Here is a 22372-nt window from a genome sequence, read left to right on the forward strand (position 1 = left end):
CACTAGAAAAATGTCTATCTCAGTTATAAGTCACGTGTTCCATATATAAATATATGTATATATATATATATATATATATAGAGAGAGAGAGATAGAGAAATTCGACAAATGGCGCTAAAGCTATTAACAACACAACAATGCATTTCCTTTGGACAACACTATCCTAACTATAACCACTGTGCTTTGGGTCCACCCTCTTCTTCCATTGGTCTGTAGACCTATCATTTATGTTGTATTTCTTCACACTACAGCTTAAAACATGGGATAGGGGACAGGTTGGTAGCAGCATCTCCTCTGATCACATGTGCATGTTCACCTAAAAAGAAGTGAATTTTAGTACGAGAGCTTGTGGGCCAATACTTAAGATTATCAACGTTTTTTCATTCCTTCCTTTTTCCTTTTTGTATTTTTTTATTCCTCCCTGTTGTTTAAACCATGTCTTCAGATTCAAAGTCGATAGTGCCATTTTTTGTGTGAATAAGAATGATATTTTCTGTAATGTGCATTAAAAGTAAAAAAAAAAAAAAATGTTTCTGGATCTATTCTGATTACCCCTTCCTGCTAACAGGACCTCTGCGGCACTGTTCTATCAAAATTAAGCGCACAAGTAAAAAAAATTAATGTACATGTTTATTGCAGGCATATGTCCACCATGTTTAGCTTGTTGTATGTTTTCTTTTTTCCATCTTTTTCTTTTTCTGGAATATCCTGGCAGTAAAAAAAATAACAATAACCATAGCCACCGTTTTGCCTATCTCAAATTTATTTTCTTTGCCAAAACATACTTTTTTGTGTAATCAGTGGAGTTCTAGTGGATCTGGCAAAAGTTCAATCGAGACTGGAATAAAGCTATTTTCTAATTATAACTTCATCGTGACTTGTACTTGAGATGCACTTGGTGTTTTCCGTAAAATATTTGGTTAAGCCCAAAGCTCTTGGCCTTGTGATTTTCACAACCTAGGGTGACCATATATAAATACTGCCCTCACTTTTTGAGAACTTGCTTCTTTGAGGTAGATGATGTTTTTTGCATATGAAGTCCAAGGTGTGGCTGTGCGCACAAGGGATTATAGTCACCACTCTATTTTTGTTTTCTTTGTTCCTCAGCTGTTACCAGTGGGTACACACCTAGCAATGATGGTTTACTTCTTTGTGAGTTTTGTATAAGGAACTGTGAAAGAATTGGCCACATTAATTAGAGGGTGGCGCAGAGCTGAGAAGGCACCACCGTGGAGCTCCCTCCCATAAATCTAAAAAGCACTGACAAAGCCAACAGGTTTCGCCTTTGGGAACTGTTGGCTTTGGCAATTGCTCTTGGTGGTTTAAAACAGCATTGGGATACTGTGCAGCATTGTCAATATAACAAAAATAAAAAAAGCTGCAATGGCTGATGCTTCAGTCCACTGATGATGCACGTGTCAGAATGCATGAACGCGCCAGCAAAATGACTTGGGCGCCATTTGCTTTAATTTTTAATTTTACAAATCCAAGATGGCGGACAGCACTTGGCACAATAAAAAAACAAAGATTTTTAGTGCTATGATGCAAATTTAATACAAAAAATAGGATTGCGTATGTTTGGGGTAGTTGGGGATAATTAAGGAGCAGGGTGGAGGGGCTAGCGGAAAAGCAGCACACAAACAGCTGGGTGCAGAGGTCAAGAGGCAAAGAACACCACAGAAATACAAGGCCGAGAGACAGCAGCACAGGTTGTAGGGTAGTGGGGAAGTAACACACACAAGAACAGCGTAAGGGGTAGATAAGCAGATGGGCGGGCAACACGGAGGTGGGAGTCAAGCACACAAGGGAGACAGCAGGAAAACATGTGCTCTTATGAAGTATTTAAACAGAAAAAAAATAACTCCCTAAAAGTGATCATTGGAAGGACACAAGTAAAGGGAATACGCTACTGAGGTGGGACAAACACTTGATGGACTAGGCAAGCCATTGAGTAAGAAGCAAGCAAATGATAGTGGCAATACAGCCAAACAACAATGAGCAATGGGCAGGCTTTAAGCACTCTGTAGGATCTTAGTAAGCTGACAACAGCTTTTTTGCAACCAGATAACTTGCGCTGTCTGGTAGGCTCGACCTAAAAAAGATAAAATCTGGTCTGCTGTTTCCACACCTGCGAAATCTGGGTGCAAGAACACCAGGCCAGTCGTGATAGGCCAGAGCAGTATCCCACCCAAGGTTATCGCAACACTTCAGCCATAACTGGCTCCTTAACAGTTAATTACAGTTGATCAGAGGAAACTGCATAGGATTTACAGAAAGGGGATGGAAAACTGGAGAGGCAGAGAAGGCACAAACACTAGGAGTGGCAGTTGAAAATGGAGAGTATGTGAAACTGGAAACATGGAGGTTGCAACGCTTGGATTTCCAGAGCTCCAGAAAGAACACCATAAACTCTTCAAAACAGGCGGCTGTCGGTGAAAGAAAAGCCTGGACTGTGAAGGGATAGAAGCAGCAACTTGTAGCTTCACAGAAACAGATGGTATGCCAGCACGCTCTAGAAAAGGGCACAGGACTCCGTTGGAAACTGTGGCTGTTTTGACAAAACAGAAGCTGGTAACTAAGCTTCTGCACGGAACTACAGTACAGGTGAAAATCTGAACCATAAACCTGCCAGGTGCATTTGAGGCCTGACTCCGGCAGACACACCTTTGAACAAAAGAGACCGGGGTTCCTGAATGGATAGCCAACGACAGGGAGGCCTGTAGTGATCCTTCTTTCATTTCTTTTATAGAGTGCGTTGAGCTCTATCAATTTTCCAGGCCTGGAACTCGAGTGCAAAAAAGTGGTCTGCGATGCATGAAAGGCATCCGCAGACCACAAATAAGAAATCGCTAACATTGCGATTTCTTGCGTTGCGACCTGGTTTTGCGAGTCGCAATTTGTGATTTGCAAAATCCACATCGCAAGGCGTTGCTGCAAAAAATCGCAAATTGCGATTTTTCGCAGAATGGCATTTTGCACATGCAAAATACCATGAAATTAAACCAGGTGGTAACCTGGTGCAAAATTTAAAAAGGCATTTAAAATGCATTTTTAAATTGAACATGTAAAGCACACATGCTCTTTTGGCATGTGTGCACCTTACATGTCCCCCAAAATACTTTTGTGGTGCAGCAGAGGGGGCCTTAGGCCCCCCGCACCCTTGGCTTTTGCATTTCCAAAATTGCGATTTCTGGTTCAGAAATCGCAATTTTGGAAATGCAAAAAATTCGCAGATATGGGCCAACAGGCCCATAGCTGCGGATGGGGCCGGTATAGCAATTTGCGATTCGGTAATAGCATTTGCGATTTTTAAGAAATCGCTATTACCGAATCGCAAATGTGATACATGGCACTTTGCGAGTTGGAAATAGCGATTTCTTAAAAATCGCTATTTCCGACTCGCAAAGGGCCGTGATGATACATCTGGTCCCTACCTTTTAGGGTTGAGTGCACAAGCGCTCTTGGCCCTTGTTGTAATCTCTCTCTGTGGGCTTGTAACCACGTCCATCACTTTCTTTGATTCGTGGGCTTGCCTTTTAAAACTCGCTTGATTTCATTTGTGAAACACATGCATACGTCTTGCCTTTTCCGGTGTTTAGCCCTCCTCAAGCACACCGGCCAACTACTGAAAACATACAAGGCTCCATGTTTTCCACATACTTTCTGGACTACTTTATATTTTTATTTCTTATGTGGTGTGATTTCGCTGGGCAGTAGTCGGGCGCTTTGCATAACTACCAGTTTAATTCTGTTGTTTATCCAAGCGACCCTTGGTGAATTAAAGGTTTTACACAGCGCGATCGCACTCGTTTTTTTTAATTTTTTTTTTTTATTATTTATTTTTTATTTTCTTCCGTCCCCGTTCCTATCCCCACCTCTGCCCACCCCTCCCCTTGTTTAAAGGTACTAAACTTCTGCAGGGATTGGGGCCTAAGCAGTTTACAAGGCTAAGCGCTCTAACTCGTTATTTTTGTTTTTGCTCGTGGGCGCTGTTGTCAAAAGGTGATAACTTGTACGAAATGTGTGAAACCTATTGCATTGCATGTTGTTTTTGCATGCAGAGCATAGTTACTGAGCCAGGGCTGAGTTATTTGGCTACGGAGGTGGCGTGCTCGCCAGAGCCCTGTCCTCACTCACTGCTCTCTCGCAATTTATTATGCCACATGTACAGCCAGGTGCCATCGAACCCCACCCCGGCAGAGGACGATCTGTCATCTCAACATTATCAGTAAAATATGCCACCTTCTATACTGGGCTACCAGGGCTGTAGCAAATTGCTGTTTGTATGAGGGATGATAAAAGAAATTCAAACTTGTGCGCAGATGTTTAACTGTCTGCAGGAGGCGTCGCACAAAGGTAGCGCCTGCATCGAGCATCCATCCTCATTGCTGAATTTGGGCCTAGTTTTCCTCCTCTGCCTTTCACCAGCTCCCTCTACTTCAAGGAGAAAACCGAAAAGCACGGAGTCATTTAAGAAATAAAAAGTCTGCAAGGTCACCTTTACAGTAAAAAGTACTCTGTAGCTCTGGGCAGTGCCCCCCTCACACCCTCACTCCTCCATCACCCTTTTCTGTTATTCAGCTGAACATATTTTTACACGTCATTACTCATCCCGTGATACTGATCATGCAATTTTATACCAGTAGAGACCTCAAACTTCCAGTGGTAGCTTGGGAAATACGTGGTCTGAAGATTTACCTGGGCTAGGCATTTCCTGGCAAATTTTGCATATAAGCTCATTGGCAAACATAGACACTCGTGTCAACAGAACTGCTAAAAAGCGGTTTTAGTCTTCCAAATAAAGCATTAACATTAACCACTAGGGTGCCGCGGACAAGCTGGTCTCGTCCAGGAACACGGTTCCCGTGTGCCCTGGACGAGACCAGCTCATCCTGCACCTGGCCCACGGGGGGAGCACTAGTGTTCCCCCCGTGGGCCACCCACCCACACCCCTCCGTCAGGAATGAAAGGGGAATCGCTTCCCCTTTCACCCCCGACCCCCCCTCCGGACCCCACATTATAATAATTAAAAATAAATACAATTTAAAAAACGTACCTCTGCTCCCGCGCCGGCTGCTCCTCGCACCTCTGAAGGCTGCAGGCACAGGCTCCCAGCTTGCCCTGCGGCCAGTCCTGACGCTGCTCAAAGCAGCATCAGGATTGGCAGGGACCGCCCTGGCTGGGTGCTCCCAGGCAGACTGGGAGCCTGTGCAGGCTCTCTCCAGCCCGGCAATAGACTTGCCGGGCTGGAGACAGCCGACGGCGCATGTATGTTTGGCTAGCCGGAGACAGCCAGCCAAGCATACACGCTCTGCTCGTCAGCCCGTGGCCCCGCCTCTTTCACAAGGAAGGGATAATAAACACAGTTTATTATCCCTTCCTTGTGAAAGGATTCGCAGTGGTTGCTGGTGGCAGGGTGGGGGGGGGGACACACCTCCATCCATATTGAGGAGCCGCCCCGCCGCCCCTGCATCCACTCTTGCAAAGTGACTCCAACACAGATTAAGGTTCAATAACCAAGTTTAATGAACAGGAAACATGTTTATAATCTGGAATATGAACATGCAAAAGGACAGCATACTAAATTTAAATAGACACAATGGATTTATTCCAAAGTATGACTTTTTAGGGTTGAGCACATGTGCTCTGGCTTGTTGTAATCTCTCTGTGGGATTTTACCCACACCCATTCCTTTATTCATTCTCTGTTGTGCTTGTCTTAACTGCTTCAATTTTATAGGTGCATTTTGTGAAATGGCCCTCCTTTGTGTGTTGAGTTCCCTCCCAGGCAATTTCACTAAGTGAACATTTTGGCCCCTCCTCCGGTTTCGGTTTGTCTTTCATCCCAGTCGCGATCCTTTCTAGACATTCACAAAGGGAGCCAATAACTCCTGCACTCACGGCGGCTGTGGTGCTTTGAATTGACTTACTGCTGTCAACTCTTTTACTTTTAATTTTCAATTTATGTGGCAAAAAAAGTCCAGTTAGAAATTTACAATGCTAATAGCTCTAACTCGAGCAAACGCGAGACCAATTCCATTGCAAATGCTAGTTACTTTATGCTTCCTGCTCTTGTATATCGCCGCTTCATGTTGGCGGAAAAGGATGGGATGGCACCCTGGTAGCAAGGCACTTTATAAGCAGGGCCACTGGAATTATGCGAATGTGCAGCTGCAGCAGTTTTCACATAACTACCGATTTACTGCATTTGCTACATAATCCAAAATCTGCTGCACAATTTGCAGATTTCAACAAAACAATTGTTTCGATCTCATATGGTTCAAAAGTTACTAAAAGCGCAGCGGAACGTTTTGCGCTCACTGTAAGGAGCATTCCAAAGGTTGACTGGTCACCTTTCTGTTGCGTATTGCTGTATTTGAGTGTTAGACTGTTAGTAATGAGGTGCAACCAATATTGAGACAGTGTTAACAGTTGTAAAAATGAGAAAACAATGATGTAACACTATCACAAAATGTGCTGCATTAAGCCACATAATTGGCTTTTTTCTTTCCACATACGTTACTCACCCTGCCGCATAATTTGGCCTTCTCCTGCTGCAGAATTCCAGTGGCCCTGGATATAAGGAGACCGGCTGCTCTTGGTCCTACACTGTGAGACGGGCATATATATCATTGTCGATTTGGGTGTGATGAGGCAGAGTTGCATGGAGGAGAAGTGCTCGTAGTTTATTGAGACCAGAGTTTCATGGAGGAGAAGTGCTCGTAGTTTATTGAGACCAATGCTGACAGGCACAAGGAGGAGTCAGTGGCGTAACGGAACTGGAAGGGCCTCCTCTGCGTTGTCCCAGGAGGGGGCTCTCTAACCCCTGGACCCAGTCAGGGGATTGCCTCACGTGCACAGTGTACTGTGCTGAAGCCCCACCCCCCACCAATTCCGCACCGCAGGGACTGCGGGGGCTTTTGTTACGCCACCGAGAGGAGTGGCCTGCCCTACTTACTTTACTGCCTTGCAAGGTTTGTGTTTCACACATCAATGTTAAATTAGTAACGGCCGGTAGAGGGAGACACAAGATTATATATTTAAATAATACTGATCAAGGCTCACATAACTGAATGAAAATATCTGAAAAAAGAAACAATAGCTCGCATATTTTTTTGTTTTCATCGTGTAGTTAGCAAGCCAAGCTTTAAGGAACAGACGCATAAAAATATATAGATGAGACAGTGCATTACTATATAAAAATATTATTATGAGGAAAAAAGTACACTTTTTTGATTTATTGCCTAAACTGAATACAGTGCTTGCAATATTAGCACGACATACTACAAGTAAATACATGATACAAAACAGCAATGTGTGCAGTAAATAGAACACTTTTTTTTCTTAAACGATACCCATTCAGTGGCCTTTGTGGAAAAACTGTTTAGACATGACATCGAAGCTATTGCTGGTACCAACTTCAGTTCTAACAGAAAGAAGGCATTGTTTCAGGATTGCTTACGAATAGAAGGCCAGAGCGCACTTGAGTATCACAAACTTGGAAGTATGGCACTGGGACTGTTAAAAAGTAGATGCGTACGAGGACGCTTTGAAGTGATTAAACTAGAATACATAAAATAAGTACATTTAGTTATGGCAAGACATACGTGTTACAGAAGACCCCAAAAGAGAAAATGAAAATATTGAATAGTTTGTAAATATGTTAAAATAACTCGCATCGGCGTGTGTCTTCGGAGCCATGACAGCAGAAATGGTGAGAGACAAGTTAACGGTACAGTGTTAAGGCACTAGGGTACAAGAACAAGTATTCCTTAGTAGAAATCCTGCACTCTTGGAGGCCATCAGCACTGCAAAAGTGCAAGAACAGTCTATGTAATATGTGACAGAATTGAAAAGTAATAAAACGAAGTGGTATCTCAAGTAAAAACAGTAAAAGGTGAATCTGAAAACACACGAAAGGGAAATGTCAAAGTAAGGAAAACTTTACACAACAAAACAGTTTTCTGAGAGACAAGAAAATAAGTGCTCCTGACGGTGTGATTGTGACAGATATCTACAATAAAGTTAAAAAAAAAAATCCCAGCAACTGAAAAAAGATGTGATAAATGCAATGAAAGCGATCACTTACCACGTATGTGTAGATCAAATAATGACTCATAAAAAAGTAAATTACACAGAGGAAAATGAAAAAGAGGTTATATAAAATGATATAAAGAACATAGTTATAAGCATTGGTGACAAAGTCAATGAAGGACAGCAAGATAGCTAAAAAATCAAAAAACAAGTTGTGAGGTAAACATTGATAACAAACAAGGGACAATTGAAGGGGTTTCAGACTCACTACATTATATAGTTATACCAAAAGATACGAGACACGCTGTGGCTGGACATGTTATTAAAAGAAAGTGAGACCAGATTGGATAGATACAATCAAGGAAGTATAGACCTAATCGGATAATGAAAAGGCAACATTGAATTTAAGGACAGATGTTGTGTTTCTGAAGCATATGTTAGGAAGAAATTCCATAGGTTTCCAGTCTAGGGCTGCCAGTGACCTTAGTGTGCGAGTGACAGTACTTGCAGATTATCCTCTGATTTTGTCATGGCATCTACAGAGCTTTCCCCACAGTTCGGAACCTCTCCAACTTCTGTGACAATATGACTTTCCTGGATTAAAATTTAGCTTTCCCTTGATCCAGTGCTCATTCATTCACTAGAATTCTGACTGTTAATGCCTCCAATTAATCATTCACTCCTTTCGATGCAGAGCAAACTAAGACATTTTCTCTCCCAGATCTGTATGAAAGGCATTAATGGATCATCAAAGAACCTGCTCACTTCCAGGCAGCTGGCTACCCAACAAAGTGTTTTGCCACCTATAGAAATAAATCTCTTAAAGTTGAAAAAGTCCTCTCTACTATTCTTTTTTCCAGCCGTGGTTCGCTAGATTTATATCCATATAGGAAACCGAAACACTGTATTCACTTGGCTCGAAAGCCAGGGCCGCTCTTTGCCTTCCAGCCTATCACAGTGCACAATTAGACCGAGGTTTGTCACATTGAGTCCACATGCGAGGTCAGACTCTCAGATGGCTGTTTATAGCAGTGTCCACCGCCCCCATACAATGGGTGTCCCTCTAGCACCAGCCCAGCCCCGGCCTGTGAGGAACACAATGCTCCACCAGCTTGCTCCTAGTTGGTCCCACCGTCAGCGCCGCCCTGGTAGTATGCAGCTCCAGTTACACAGTGGCTCACATCGTCTTTTGGCTTCCACACCTTCCTGGCTGGACTTGATCCAATGCTTCTTCCCAAACTCCCCCTCCCCACAACCCTTTGCTCCCTCTTCACACAGATGGCATCTGCTGCCGGAGATCACAGCCATTAGCCCAGCCAGTTTGTGGTCTAATTCCAGTGCTTCATTTGTAAGGTAGTACGTGCTGATCCCAGAGTTTGGTTCAGAAGCCCTCGCCCACTGCCATCGAAGGTCTGGGTGCCAAAGACCAAGGCTGCGTAGTGTGGATTCTACCTCATGCCGGCTTAATCCATCACCAGACACCCCCTGCTTCTCTGTCTCCCTCTTGAAGGCTCCTTTTCATTCATGCTCTCTGACTTTGTTATTGTTTTTCTCTTCCTCCCTTAAGGTGTTTACCTCTCTCTTGCTCTGGATCAATGTTCACCGAAGAAAAATAAGTGCTGTTCCCCAAAACTGAGTGCTGGTGACCCCAACCTGCAACCACCAGCTCAAATTAAGCACTGGTAAATGCACCTCTCCAGTAGAAGATCCGAGAGGATTATTGTTGCCACCCCCCAGTTTGCTGCCTTGTCTAGCACCAGTCATCCGCAGGATGTTTGTCCCACAGTTAGTTTTCTATTCCTTAGGCAGTGGCATTCTCGACTTCCTCAGGAAGCGCAGACAAGGTCTGAAACTGTTTCTTGGCCAGTACTTCATCAAAGATAGGACCATCTTGGCCCCCAGCCAGCACGCTCTATTAGTTAAACATTTTATCTGATGCTGTTGAATTGTAGGAGGATAACAGGGATAGTCGTCCTCTTACTCATAAAATCATATAACTAAAGTTATACTCTTTTGAGCTGCTGGATCAAAGCCACATATGGCTTTGTAGTACATTGAAATGAGCACAAATGTGGAAAGTAAATAAAAGAACAGTGTTCAACTCTTGTTTTTATGTGTAACTTTCAGAAAGTCAAAGGCAAAGGTACTCTACAAAATGCAATAGTTTTCAAATATTTCGTATATCAATTGATCCTTCATGTATCCAGTTTTTACAGAAAAATCAATGATTATATAACATTCTATTTGGTCACCCTTCCACAAAAAATGGTGTTTTAAACCTTTAAAATTCAATGCTCACATTTCACGCCACAGTCTCCCAACCTTGTAGTCAGTGTGATCAATTAGAATTTTTCAACAAGCACTGGACAAGCCAAAATATTTTGCATTTTAAACAGGGACAGCGAGCAATTGGCTTTACTCGTGCTTGTTTGGTTTGCCATAGTTCATGGCCAAAGTAATTCCAAGACGACCACCCTTGCATACGACCTCAGAAAGGGCAGATTGTCAGGGCTCTTATTTCTGTTTGGAATACTGCTTCCACCCATTTTTCTTTTCACAAGTGTGTTATCCTGATTTTCCTCACATTTTAAACATGCTCTTCCTTTTATGCTTTGCTATGGTGGCATAATAGGAAACTATTGTAGTGGCATTAAAGGAGTAAGGTCTGGAGCATGTCAGCACTGTATGTTTCACATTGTATTCCTTCATTGAAAGAGTGTATCATCCCACGTTGCCTGTAGTAGGTACTGGGGGGTTGTAATCATGGCAGCCACATCCTGCAATACAGTAAAGGCTCTATTTATCAGAGCAATCATTTGTAATCCACAAAGACACAAAAGGGTAAAATAATCCTTATATCCTGCCATCTAAAACAGGCTAATACAGCCTGTGTAATTGTATTTAGTTTAATGTGCAATAAAGAAATCAAAACAATCTTATTTGTCCTCTAATATATGGTAAAGTGGTCTGAGCTATTTGTAATTTCAGAAAGATTTCATGGAATGTAATGAAGTAGCAAAGTGTTTTTCTGTAATCAATTTCAGAATAGTCATTCAATACAGAGTTAAGTAATAAGAGTTAAATAATCATATTAATTTAATTCTATAAACTAAGCCAAGTTTAAAAAAACAAGATCTTCTCTAGCTTTACGTAGGTTAAAATAAACCTGGATTCTAGCATTTGCTCTTTCTGAGATTCAGATGCTTGAATCATTCCTCGTTGTCAGGCTTGGAATCCCCCTCTGCTTTTAAAACAGTGATTAACTGTGTCAAAGTGGCTGTACAGTGCACACCAATGTCTTTTTAGTAGCATATCCACAACATTTGAAACAATCCTAACTTTAGCCACTGAGGTGGATATGCTGAGTGCTCTCCTTCCCCTCCAGGACACTATAACTCAGATTTCTACTGCTCGTCTACTGCAGATTTCTACTGCAGTGAGCAGTCACTGGAAAGAGTTCTGCTCTGTGTTGCGTACTTGCCACATTTCACAGGATTTCATGCCTTTCTTCAAATTCCCACAGGACCTGAGGTCATCAACCAGAGGTAAAGCTCAGAATAAGGCTTACATGAATTAGTTGATGATCCTTTGATAAAAAGATGCAGAATTTCCAGATCTTCTGAAACTAGACAATGCCACCAGATGGACCTTGACAGAGGAGTACACAAGGCCGCTTGGCTAGGTGAAGTTGATACGAAATAATTTGGGACTTCGGTGTGGCTTCAAAGAGCCTTTCCTTTGCACCATATACAGAAACTCTTCCACTTGGTATTGTAGGTCTTAGTGCTGTCAGAGGCACAGGTGTGCACTAATACTTCCATGAAATCTGGGAATGTATCCAAATATCTGAATTCTGCTTAGTCAACCACGTTTTCAGGGCCAGAGACTTCATGTTGTGTTGCAAAACTTGATCATCGTGTCTGGAGAGCAGCTTAGGATGCACCTTCAGCGAGATCAGTGTATTGGAACAGCCGGCTAGGTTGGTGTACCAAAATTGGCCTGGCCACAGTGGGGCTGTCAAAATCAGTGTACTTAAATCTGTCTTGGCCTAGTACCTTAGGGATGAGAGGAAATGGCAGAAAGGCATAGGCAAAGATGTTCAACCACATCATCGAAAAGGCATTCGTGTTTGAGGCTAGTTGCAAGTACCTGCTTGTGTGGGACAGGCATTTTTTCTCTGCAGGATGGCAAAGGATGGTATGACAGCACTGCCTGAAGATTTGCTGAAGTTGGAGCCCACACTTGTGGCATTCACATGCTCGTTCTGAGTCCCTTGTAAATGTTACATAGATGCTCAGTCCCATAATAGTTGTGCCTCCTCCGACAGAATGGCTCTGTGCCTGATGGTGTAATAGCTTGTGTTGTCAGTTCTGATTAGAACGGCTTGGTTCACTTGCTCCTGCGGGAACGTTTGTAGATCTCACTGGAGAGCCATTGTTCCAAAACAAATGTGGGGGGATTTCTCCCCCACTGGCCACAGACCTAATGTAATCGGAGTAATCTTCTTTATTCTCATGCATAGTAAAGTAATCAGATCAATCAACCTTTAGTTAAATGCAGGGTAAATAAAGTAATCTTCTGTAACACGCTGAAGGTCAGTCTAATTTGTATAATATTCTTTTGTCTAAGACAGAATTTTATTTTGATTAATCTTATGTTGTAGCTCAATACAGATTAGAGTAAAATTAATCTTTGATCTAATGCAGGGTAGATTAATCTATGTACTTTCCTTCAGTAATCTGATGTAGTGCAAACTAATTCAAGCATCCCCCTTCTACAGTATATTGTAAAGAAATATGAATAGTCACATGCTGTCTAAGGATAATGTTTAAAGTGTAATTGATTCTATGTCAGGATCAGAGGTGAGGATTATGCTTTTCTTTCTTCCTTTTTTCCAGCAGCCATAAAGAGCAAACAAGTTATCTTTCCCATGAGAACTAAGGACAAACTACAAGTGAGCAACAACCAATCACAGCCCTGGATTGTCCATATTAGTCCTTTGTCAGCCTCTATGATCCTCTTGCTTTGTTGATGCAGCAACTGCTGTTAAGTGCGCTCGCTTTACTCAGCTGCAGTTAAGTGTTCTTGTTCACTCTTAACTCCAGGATCTCCTGATCCCACGCAGCATGCCGACCGCAGAACCACTTGCTACCCTGCTGGTCCTCTCTGGAGTCTGACACCCAACATTGGTCTGTATTGAATATATCCAGCCATATAGGCTCTGATTTGGTAATGCTCCGAGCAGGGACTGGTAAAAAAATAACACATTTAAGGCAATGACCTGGATGCCCATCCAAAGATCTGAGGGTGGCCAGTGTCCTCTTCAGGCCTTAGAAATGGGTCCATCTGGGCCCCAGCATCAAATATATATGAGTGTGACTGTTGTCCTGTGCAGGCCTCACAAACGGTCCCACTAAGCCCACTAATACATATCGGCAACCCCAGGTAAAGATTGCCCTCACCATGCAAGACTCTGCAGAGTTCCTGAATCAAGATGACTACATGTCCTGTCACCCCTGGAATGACGAGGGCTGTGAGGCGGTTGAGGCCTCAATTTGAAAGGAAGTTTCAAAAGCTGTCGCCCCTCCGGAATGTAAACTGATGCCCTTAGAACAGCATGCCAGGCAACCCCTGTTTGACAGGGAGTCCCTTCTGGGGAGCTTCTCAGACAAACTTTGAAAGCCGCCCCCCCACTCTCTTAGATACTGGGTAAAGGAAGCACATAGAGGACATCAACCTTGATGCATTTGAGAACTGAAAAAGGCTTTCCTGGCTGCACCCTCAGGACTTTAAATGTCCCTTACTCTTCCCTGACACTTCCCAACCTCCCTGTTGGAGGTGCAGCAACCCCAGATACTCTCCAACAAGACACCCAAGATGATTTTTCCCCAGTAGACTCGGGTGAAGAATGAGGGTTGCAACAGACCATGGCATCCCTCATTGGAAACTCCGACTACTGACCCTGAGAAATTGGAACCTTTAAGTGAGGATTCCACCTCGATTTCAGATATGCTGAACCCAAAAGGCCTCCTACACCCTTGATCTTCAGTGGCGCTCCCTAGAGAGAGAGAATGGCCTCTTACGCCATGAACAGACTCTTCATGCCACTGGAGAAAGACGCTAAGAACTGTCTAAGGGCAGAATTCCCCCCTCCATCTCTGGACAACAAAGTGGCTGGGACCCTAGAGATAGATGCCAAGATGACCATGTTTTTGGCAAAGTATATCCTCGACCCCAAGAAAGGCATCAAATGGTCGTGAAGATCATGCCAGGATAAGCTCCTGGACATTACAGACCATCTCACTGAGATCCTCAACCTGGCAGGAGAGGCTAAGGCATCAGGCTCCCTGACATCCCCGGGTATCCTCTCTGGCTGGGCACAATGGACAACATCGCTCTGTCCTCTGAGAGATGCCTGTCCTTACTTAATCAAGGTCGACCCCAAACTGAGAGAACCTCTTATGAGGCAGGTCTAGTTGCCCTGTGGGCTAGTAGGTGCAGGGGTGCACAGTAGCTGCTTCTCCTATTTAGCCTCTTTTAGAGATCAAGAACCCCCTTCAGGTTTGGGGGTTTCTTCCTCTCCATGGGCTACCCAAGTAACAGGATTTTGCAACGTCAGTTCTGTGGAAGACAAAACCCCACTGGATCACATGGTAAGAGTTCATTCTTCTTCCCAACCAAAGGTAGGAGGGGTGGGGGGGGGGAGGAAGGTTGGCTAGCTTTGTTGGCAACTGGCAGGTGCTGAAAACTGACAGACATCTGGGTACTTCAGATGGTTCAAGACTTCCACATCGAATTATACGGCACCCCATACAGCTTTGCCGCCCAGGTCAGCTGGTGTTCTAAGACACAATTCAACTCTTATAGACAAATAAATATCTGCTTTGTTGGGAAAGGGAATGGTACCTTCCACTGTGGTACACCCCCGGGGGAAGTTTGAGCAACACTTTTCTAGTGGAGAAACAGGACTAGGTTCATCAGCCCATGATCAGTTTGCGGGAATTCAACAGGTGGCTGGTGTTCCACCACTTCAAAATTGAGGTAATCCAATTATTGAGGGACCTTCTACAGCCAGGCAATTGGATACTAAGGCTGGACCTGAAGAATGTGTATCTTTAAGTCCCTATCTTCCTTCCACATTGCAGATTCCTGCAATTCCTGTGGAAATCTCACACATTCAAGTTCACCATCCCATTCAGTCTCTCATCGGCCCCCTGGTGCTTAACCAAGATTCTCTGCCCAGTGATGGAGCACCTCCATGCTCGTGGATAAGCCTCATCGTCGTCCTAGATTACATTCTTCTGATGAATCAGAATCGCTTTTCCTTAGTAGAGTACCTGCATCAAACAGTATCCTAATTTCAGAACGTGGTGTTCCCGTTAAATGAGAAGAGATTGCCCTAAGCCCCATCCCTGTGAGTGACATTTATAGGCTTCTCCATAGTTTTGATGTCAGAGACCCTCAGTTTCCCGGTCAGGAAGATGACAAAGATCAGCCAAATGCTAAGGAAAAGTCTGATAAAGGCCTCCATGTTGCTCGGCTGGTGGGCCTTCTGTCATCTTCCATACAAGCTGTCTTTCTGGGACCCCTACACTACAAGGCCCTTCAGCACCTGAAGGCCTGCCATCTCACGAGGGGTCATACCTATTCCTGGAAGGTGCTGCTCTCGACCGAAGCCAAAGAGGAAATGGAGTGGTGGTTTGCCCATATGAAGGCTTTGAATCGGAGAGTGATCTTCTGCTTCAATCCAGATCTTCACATTTGAGTCAGACGCCAGCAAGATGGTATGGGTAAACTGCTGTGTCGAGTTTCCTACAGACAGAAAGAAAATGGTATATTCAAGCACCGCAATTACATATAGATTGCCTGGAACTTTATTCAGGCTCTTTCGTGGTACAATGCTGAACCAGAGACAGGATTCAGGGCCAGGTCCTTCTGAAAATGGACAGTGTGGCAGCAGTGCATTACATCAATCACCTTGGCAGCACACAATCCAGAATCCTATCTGACTTAGCCAAGAACTTCTGGAGATTTTGCCTAGACAGTTAAGTCTTGTTGATGGCAGAGTACCAGGTGCTTCCAACAAATCCGCGAATTGGCAAACGAGATATCTACAAGTTGACGGAAACTCAAAGTGGAGGTCTTCAAATAGATCTCGGCACTGTGTGGCCCCTTCACAGTTGACCTGTTGCCTTGATACTAGAACATCCACTGCTCACATTCTTCTATTGCAGGCCAGACTCTATTGCAATGGTGGGACTCTATTTCAATGGAGAATAACACCTTCTTCCAAGACTGGAACACGTAACTGGGTTACACGTTACCACCATTCACAGTGATAAGGAGATTAGTGTCCCAAGGCAGGTGGCAGCAGTGGAATATAGTAGTAATGATAACCTCAAATTGGAGATCTCAAGTGTGTTTTCTAGGTCTTCTGGAACTTTCCTGGGATTTTCCATTCCGACCCCCCCTGCTCCCAGATCAGCTCCTGGAGCCGTCAGGAAATGCTCATCTCCTGGTAATACAAAGAAAGCACTCTTTATCCCATGGCATGACAGATTGTGAGCAAAGATGACAAATCCCAGAACTTTCAAACCTCTCTCAATCCCTCCAGTCCAAGGGTTGGGCTGAGTGAACAGTTAGACGATACACATCATCTTGGTCATGATGGTTGGGTTGGTGCTTGGTGGGACATGAATCCAGTGGGGCAAATATAGTACATATCCTGAACTTTGTAGCACACATGGTTCAGAAAGAGATGGCTTATCGAACCACAAATACTTTTAGATCCACTGTTTCTGCAGGTCACCTCCCCGTAGACAGCCTTCCAGTCGGTGAACATCTGATGATTCGGAGACTGTTAAAAGGCATCTACCTGTCCCTTCCGCCTGCATCAAGATATTCTTTCCTTTCAGACGTAAATAGAGTACCAATCTACATTTATCTTGGCAAAGTAACAAATATATTTCCAGAAAGGAGCTTTCTGCCAAGCTGATGATGCTGCTATGCTTGTTGTAATGTAAAAGGGTTACAGATGTCAGAGCATTCACCCCAGAAGTGGTACATTTTATTTTTCCTGAAGAACAAAATGTGATTTAAAATTGATCTCATACCTATCCTTTTGGGTCTGTTTGAAGTTGTGTGTGGTGCACTGCATCAAAACCTTTGAAAGTTTGAAGGTGGAATTGTGCTCTCCGGGATAGAGACAAGTCTTAATGCCATCAGGAAACCACATAGGGCAGTTTCATATCCAACCATCACCAGGTGGGGTCAATGGATCATGCAGAAAGCAGGCAATTACGCTAAGAAATTTGGTGCCCATTCAGCCAGGGGTGTAGTGGCTTCAAAGGCATTTGCACTGGGCGCTAGTCTAGAGGATAACGTGAATGCTGCAAACAGATCTTCGGAATCCACCTTTCAAAGGTTTTATTTCAAACCAGTCCTTCATATGGCTACTTTCGTAGGCAAGAAGCTTTAAACTACAGGGAGTGCAGAATTATTAGGCAAATGAGTATTTTGACCACATCATCCTCTTTATGCATGTTGTCTTACTCCAAGCTGTATAGGCTCGAAAGCCTACTACCAATTAAGCATATTAGGTGATGTGCATCTCTGTAATGAGAAGGGGTGTGGTCTAATGACATCAACACCCTATATCAGGTGTGCATAATTATTAGGCAACTTCCTTTCCTTTGGCAAAATGGGTCAAAAGAAGGACTTGACAGGCTCAGAAAAGTCAAAAATAGTGAGATATCTTGCAGAGGGATGCAGCACTCTTAAAATTGCAAAGCTTCTGAAGCGTGATCATCGAACAATCAAGCGTTTCATTCAAAATAGTCAACAGGGTCGCAAGAAGCGTGTGGAAAAACCAAGGCGCAAAATAACTGCCCATGAACTGAGAAAAGTCAAGCGTGCAGCTGCCACGATGCCACTTGCCACCAGTTTGGCCATATTTCAGAGCTGCAACATCACTGGAGTGCCCAAAAGCACAAGGTGTGCAATACTCAGAGACATGGCCAAGGTAAGAAAGGCTGAAAGACGACCACCACTGAACAAGACACACAAGCTGAAACGTCAAGACTGGGCCAAGAAATATCTCAAGACTGATTTTTCTAAGGTTTTATGGACTGATGAAATGAGAGTGAGTCTTGATGGGCCAGATGGATGGGCCCGTGGCTGGATTGGTAAAGGGCAGAGAGCTCCAGTCCGACTCAGACGCCAGCAAGGTGGAGGTGGAGTACTGGTTTGGGCTGGTATCATCAAAGATGAGCTTGTGGGGCCTTTTCGGGTTGAGGATGGAGTCAAGCTCAACTCCCAGTCCTACTGCCAGTTCCTGGAAGACACCTTCTTCAAGCAGTGGTACAGGAAGAAGTCTGCATCCTTCAAGAAAAACATGATTTTCATGCAGGACAATGCTCCATCACACGCGTCCAAGTACTCCACAGCGTGGCTGGCAAGAAAGGGTATAAAAGAAGGAAATCTAATGACATGGCCTCCTTGTTCACCTGATCTGAACCCCATTGAGAACCTGTGGTCCATCATCAAATGTGAGATTTACAAGGAGGGAAAACACTACACCTCTCTGAACAGTGTCTGGGAGGCTGTGGTTGCTGCTGCACGCAATGTTGATGGTGAACAGATCAAAACACTGACAGAATCCATGGATGGCAGGCTTTTGAGTGTCCTTGCAAAGAAAGGTGGCTATATTGGTCACTGATTTGTTTTTGTTTTGTTTTTGAATGTCAGAAATGTATATTTGTGAATGTTGAGATGTTATATTGGTTTCACTGGTAATAATAAATAATTGAAATGGGTATATATTTGTTTTTTGTTAAGTTGCCTAATAATTATGCACAGTAATAGTCACCTGCACACACAGATATCCCCCTAACATAGCTAAAACTAAAAACAAACTAAAAACTACTTCCAAAAATATTCAGCTTTGATATTAATGAGTTTTTTGGGTTCATTGAGAACATGGTTGTTGTTCAATAATAAAATTAATCCTCAAAAATACAACTTGCCTAATAATTCTGCACTCCCTGTAGTAAAGTCCTCACCTCTGGTCCTGACACAGAATAGAACAATTCCTAGCTATCATAACAAAAAGTTTCAATTCTATTAAGGACTCTGAGGTGAGGATTATTCCCTCCCAGGGATCAAGAAGGGAAGGGAATAATCCTGAAAGGAGAGATTAAGGAAAATAAATGGAGTAAGCCTTTAGAGAAAGTTAAGACTTTCTGACAAATTATCAAATGCAAGTTGATACAGTAACTTGTTAGACAGTGACGTTCTTCATAGAAATTACCCTTATACATGTGTATATGTGTATTAAATGCTGTGATGGTATATTGTTGTTTGATACGTACAGGAAGAATGCTTTTACTTGTGGTAATACTTCTCTTTCATTATAGGTAATGACATCTCCAAACAAGAGTAATAGAAGTGGCTATTTCAGCGAATGTCACAGGAAGAAAGGATCGTAGAGGCTTATAAGGCACTATTTTGTACAATGATGGGCTATGATTGGTTGTTGTTCAATTGTAGTTTTTCATACCCAGTTTTATTGGGAAAGATAGTTTGTTTTCTTTATATGGCTGCTGGAGAAAATAAAGGAAGAAAGTAAAGCATAATCTTCGTCTCTGAGTCCTTAATAGAATTAAAGGTTTTGGTCACGATTGCTACGAAATTGTATATTTATGTATTCTGGTATGTGTGGTTGTTGCGCCTTACTGTGCCTGGTGTGTGTGTGTGTGTATCTTGCTTGAATGTGGCACAGTCTGTACCTGTACGCTGTGTAGGGATATCTTGCTACCCTGCTGCTATGCTATACTCGTCCAGTAGATTAGTGAATGTGGTCTGCTGCTGTCTCATCACTTCCCTGTGTGAGTGACAGTTCTACTGACACTTATGCTTGACAGGTTTTGCGTAAAGATGTTGCTGTATTGTTTGTATTGATGAGTTGTGGAAATAGTGCACACTAAACCTTTGGCTCTATAAATGTTTGTTTTTGTCTGTCTCAAACAGTGGACGCTCATGAATGTTTTTGTTTTTGTTTTCCCAGCCTGCAGAGCTCCAGCAAAAATGGCTGCAGGAATTCTACAAGGTAAGTAGTATACCTGTTCCAACTCCCTTAACTGTCTGCTCCCAGGACCTATAACAGCAAAGGTGGTCCCTGCAGGGGAAGTGTAGCGCATTACTTCCTCAGCAGTGGTCAATGAACTTAAAACCCTCCACAACAGTAAGGTTTGTCACATACCTCATACATTTTATTCAACAAAGATATATTTTAAAAATGCCGAATTCAAGACAACTCTTAGTTTTGTAATCCAGGTGCTCCTCATTAGTGGTGGGGCAGTGCAGGTGAGTAAAATGAATCTAAAGTGCACCAGTGTTGTTTACAAAACAATATGTACAAATGTGGCTCAAAAATCATGTGGTCTTCTAAGCCACGCCCAATATATAGGTGTCCAGAATGCACTAACAATTTTAAAATCAGTCCAAATCCGATTTATGTCAATGTTTTGACCCAACCTACCTGCCAATTGATGTACATAGGCAAGAGAACACAGAATGTGAAATGCAGGGTTTTGCAACATAGGAGCAGAATCAAATGTGGAACCATGGATGCATGCCTTGTCAATCATTACCAGAAACAACAACACAACACTGACGATTTGAAATGGCAAGTGATTGAACAAGTCACAATGGGACCCCGGAGAGGGGTCAAGAACAGTCTCCTTTGCAAGCAAGAACTTTTTGGGATGGAAAAATGTGGTACAATTGTGCGAGGTCTGAACACATTGGAGCACTGCGATCTGTGTGTAGGGAACACCTTTGTTGTTATAGAGTTACGTACCCAGGTCCCAGGGCTACTGAGTTTGTCCCATTTGTTTTGGAATGTTCCCACGACCGGTCAGTTCTGCTCCCAGGACCTGGCAGTAATCCTCTTGTCCCAGGAGCTCTCTTTTATCCTCTGAACCCACTGTCCTTTTATAATGTTTAGTCTTCAGGATCCCACCACGATTCTTCGCTAACAGATGCCCTCCATAATTCTCTATTGCCAAGGCTCCCTTGGGTCCCACCCCCAGTAATCTTTTACTTCCAGGAGTCCATTGAGTTTTCTGCACCCAAGGACCCTTGTATTACTTTGATACCACAACATAGTCCTCAGATAGCAAGCCACCCAATACTGTCTGAAACCATGGCTAGTCAGTAATACCCAGCTCTGAATCCCCATTCCCTTGCTTTTACGGCCCTCCTAACCGCTAACTAGTCATTTTTCCCAGGATACTTGGATAACTATCTGCTTCAGGGTCCTTCCACAATCTTCTATGCTACTTGAAGGGCCCCTCCCTTGACCCCAGCTCCATTGCATCACAATATCAACTCTCACCTAAGACCATCATTACCTCATGTTCCAGAAACACTCTGTACACCCCACAACTTCCACAGCCAGTCTGTTATACACTGCTTCTACATTAATTCCACTATCCCCTGCTCTTAGCATTCCGTATAAATTACAGGCCGCTTGGCCTCTTTGTAGTCTGTTGTTCCCGTGCTCATCAACCACAGTGTCTTTGAATAGTCTCCTGCTCCTGTGTTCCCTTGGATAATCCATCGCTGCCATGAACATTGTAAAATTCCCTGCCCTTGAATGATGGTAAAATCCCACCCTTCTAGGCTCATGTGTGACTGCATTGCCCTACATAATCCCTAGTCTCAAAGCCCATGAAAAACACCCTCTTTCTTCTTCTTGGCTCTTTTCCATTCTCAAACTTGCGCCACCGTGCAAGGATTGTAAACTTCTTCTATACCTTTTTGTTTGGACTTGGCTCCAAATATGCATGTGTGTCTCACAGGTAGTTTGCCCCTTTTCCAATTAGTCTGCATGTCTTCATCAATTACTTTTTTCCAATTAATGGTGTGGTTCGAAGGTTGCCTTTCCCACAATCGACAAATGCTTAATGCTGAGCCCTGCTGGGATACCTCTTGATCACTTCTGGATCCTTTTTTGTCACTCTTTACCTAGCCTTTTACTTGCTTCATTGTGGAGTACTTATGTCATCACAAAGCTACAGCTGTAAGCCATGCATGTTAGGCACGTGGTTTGTAGTAACTGAACACATAACCTATGCACATGTTGTTTAGGAAACAGTAATCTGGTGCACGCCTGTGCTCTGTCTACTGGGATCAGAAGGAAGTAAATCAAAACCACCCTACTTGCATACAAAATAAAGATGTGCAGATGATAGATTTCATCATTAGAGAGAAGTGTCATGAGGTACATCTGCGGGGTCCAAGGATGCTCATCCTCACACTTGAAGATCACCATCTGA

At 43.4% G+C, this 22372-nt stretch overlaps 1 protein-coding gene across 2 annotated transcripts in view; it reads left to right on the plus strand.

Annotated features, from left to right (window-relative positions):
* LOC138265903 (inositol polyphosphate-5-phosphatase A-like) overlaps nucleotides 1-22372 on the plus strand; it is a 350243-nt gene that overhangs the window by 87108 nt on the left and 240763 nt on the right. For both annotated transcript variants that reach the window (XM_069214078.1, XM_069214079.1), the window contains exon 2: nucleotides 20098-20139. In XM_069214078.1, coding sequence (XP_069070179.1) covers nucleotides 20098-20139 — 42 coding nt within the window. The remainder of the gene's footprint in view (nucleotides 1-20097; nucleotides 20140-22372) is intronic.

Source organism: Pleurodeles waltl, chromosome 11 (genome assembly GCF_031143425.1).
Source record: "Pleurodeles waltl isolate 20211129_DDA chromosome 11, aPleWal1.hap1.20221129, whole genome shotgun sequence".
Lineage (NCBI taxonomy): Eukaryota > Metazoa > Chordata > Amphibia > Caudata > Salamandridae > Pleurodeles > Pleurodeles waltl.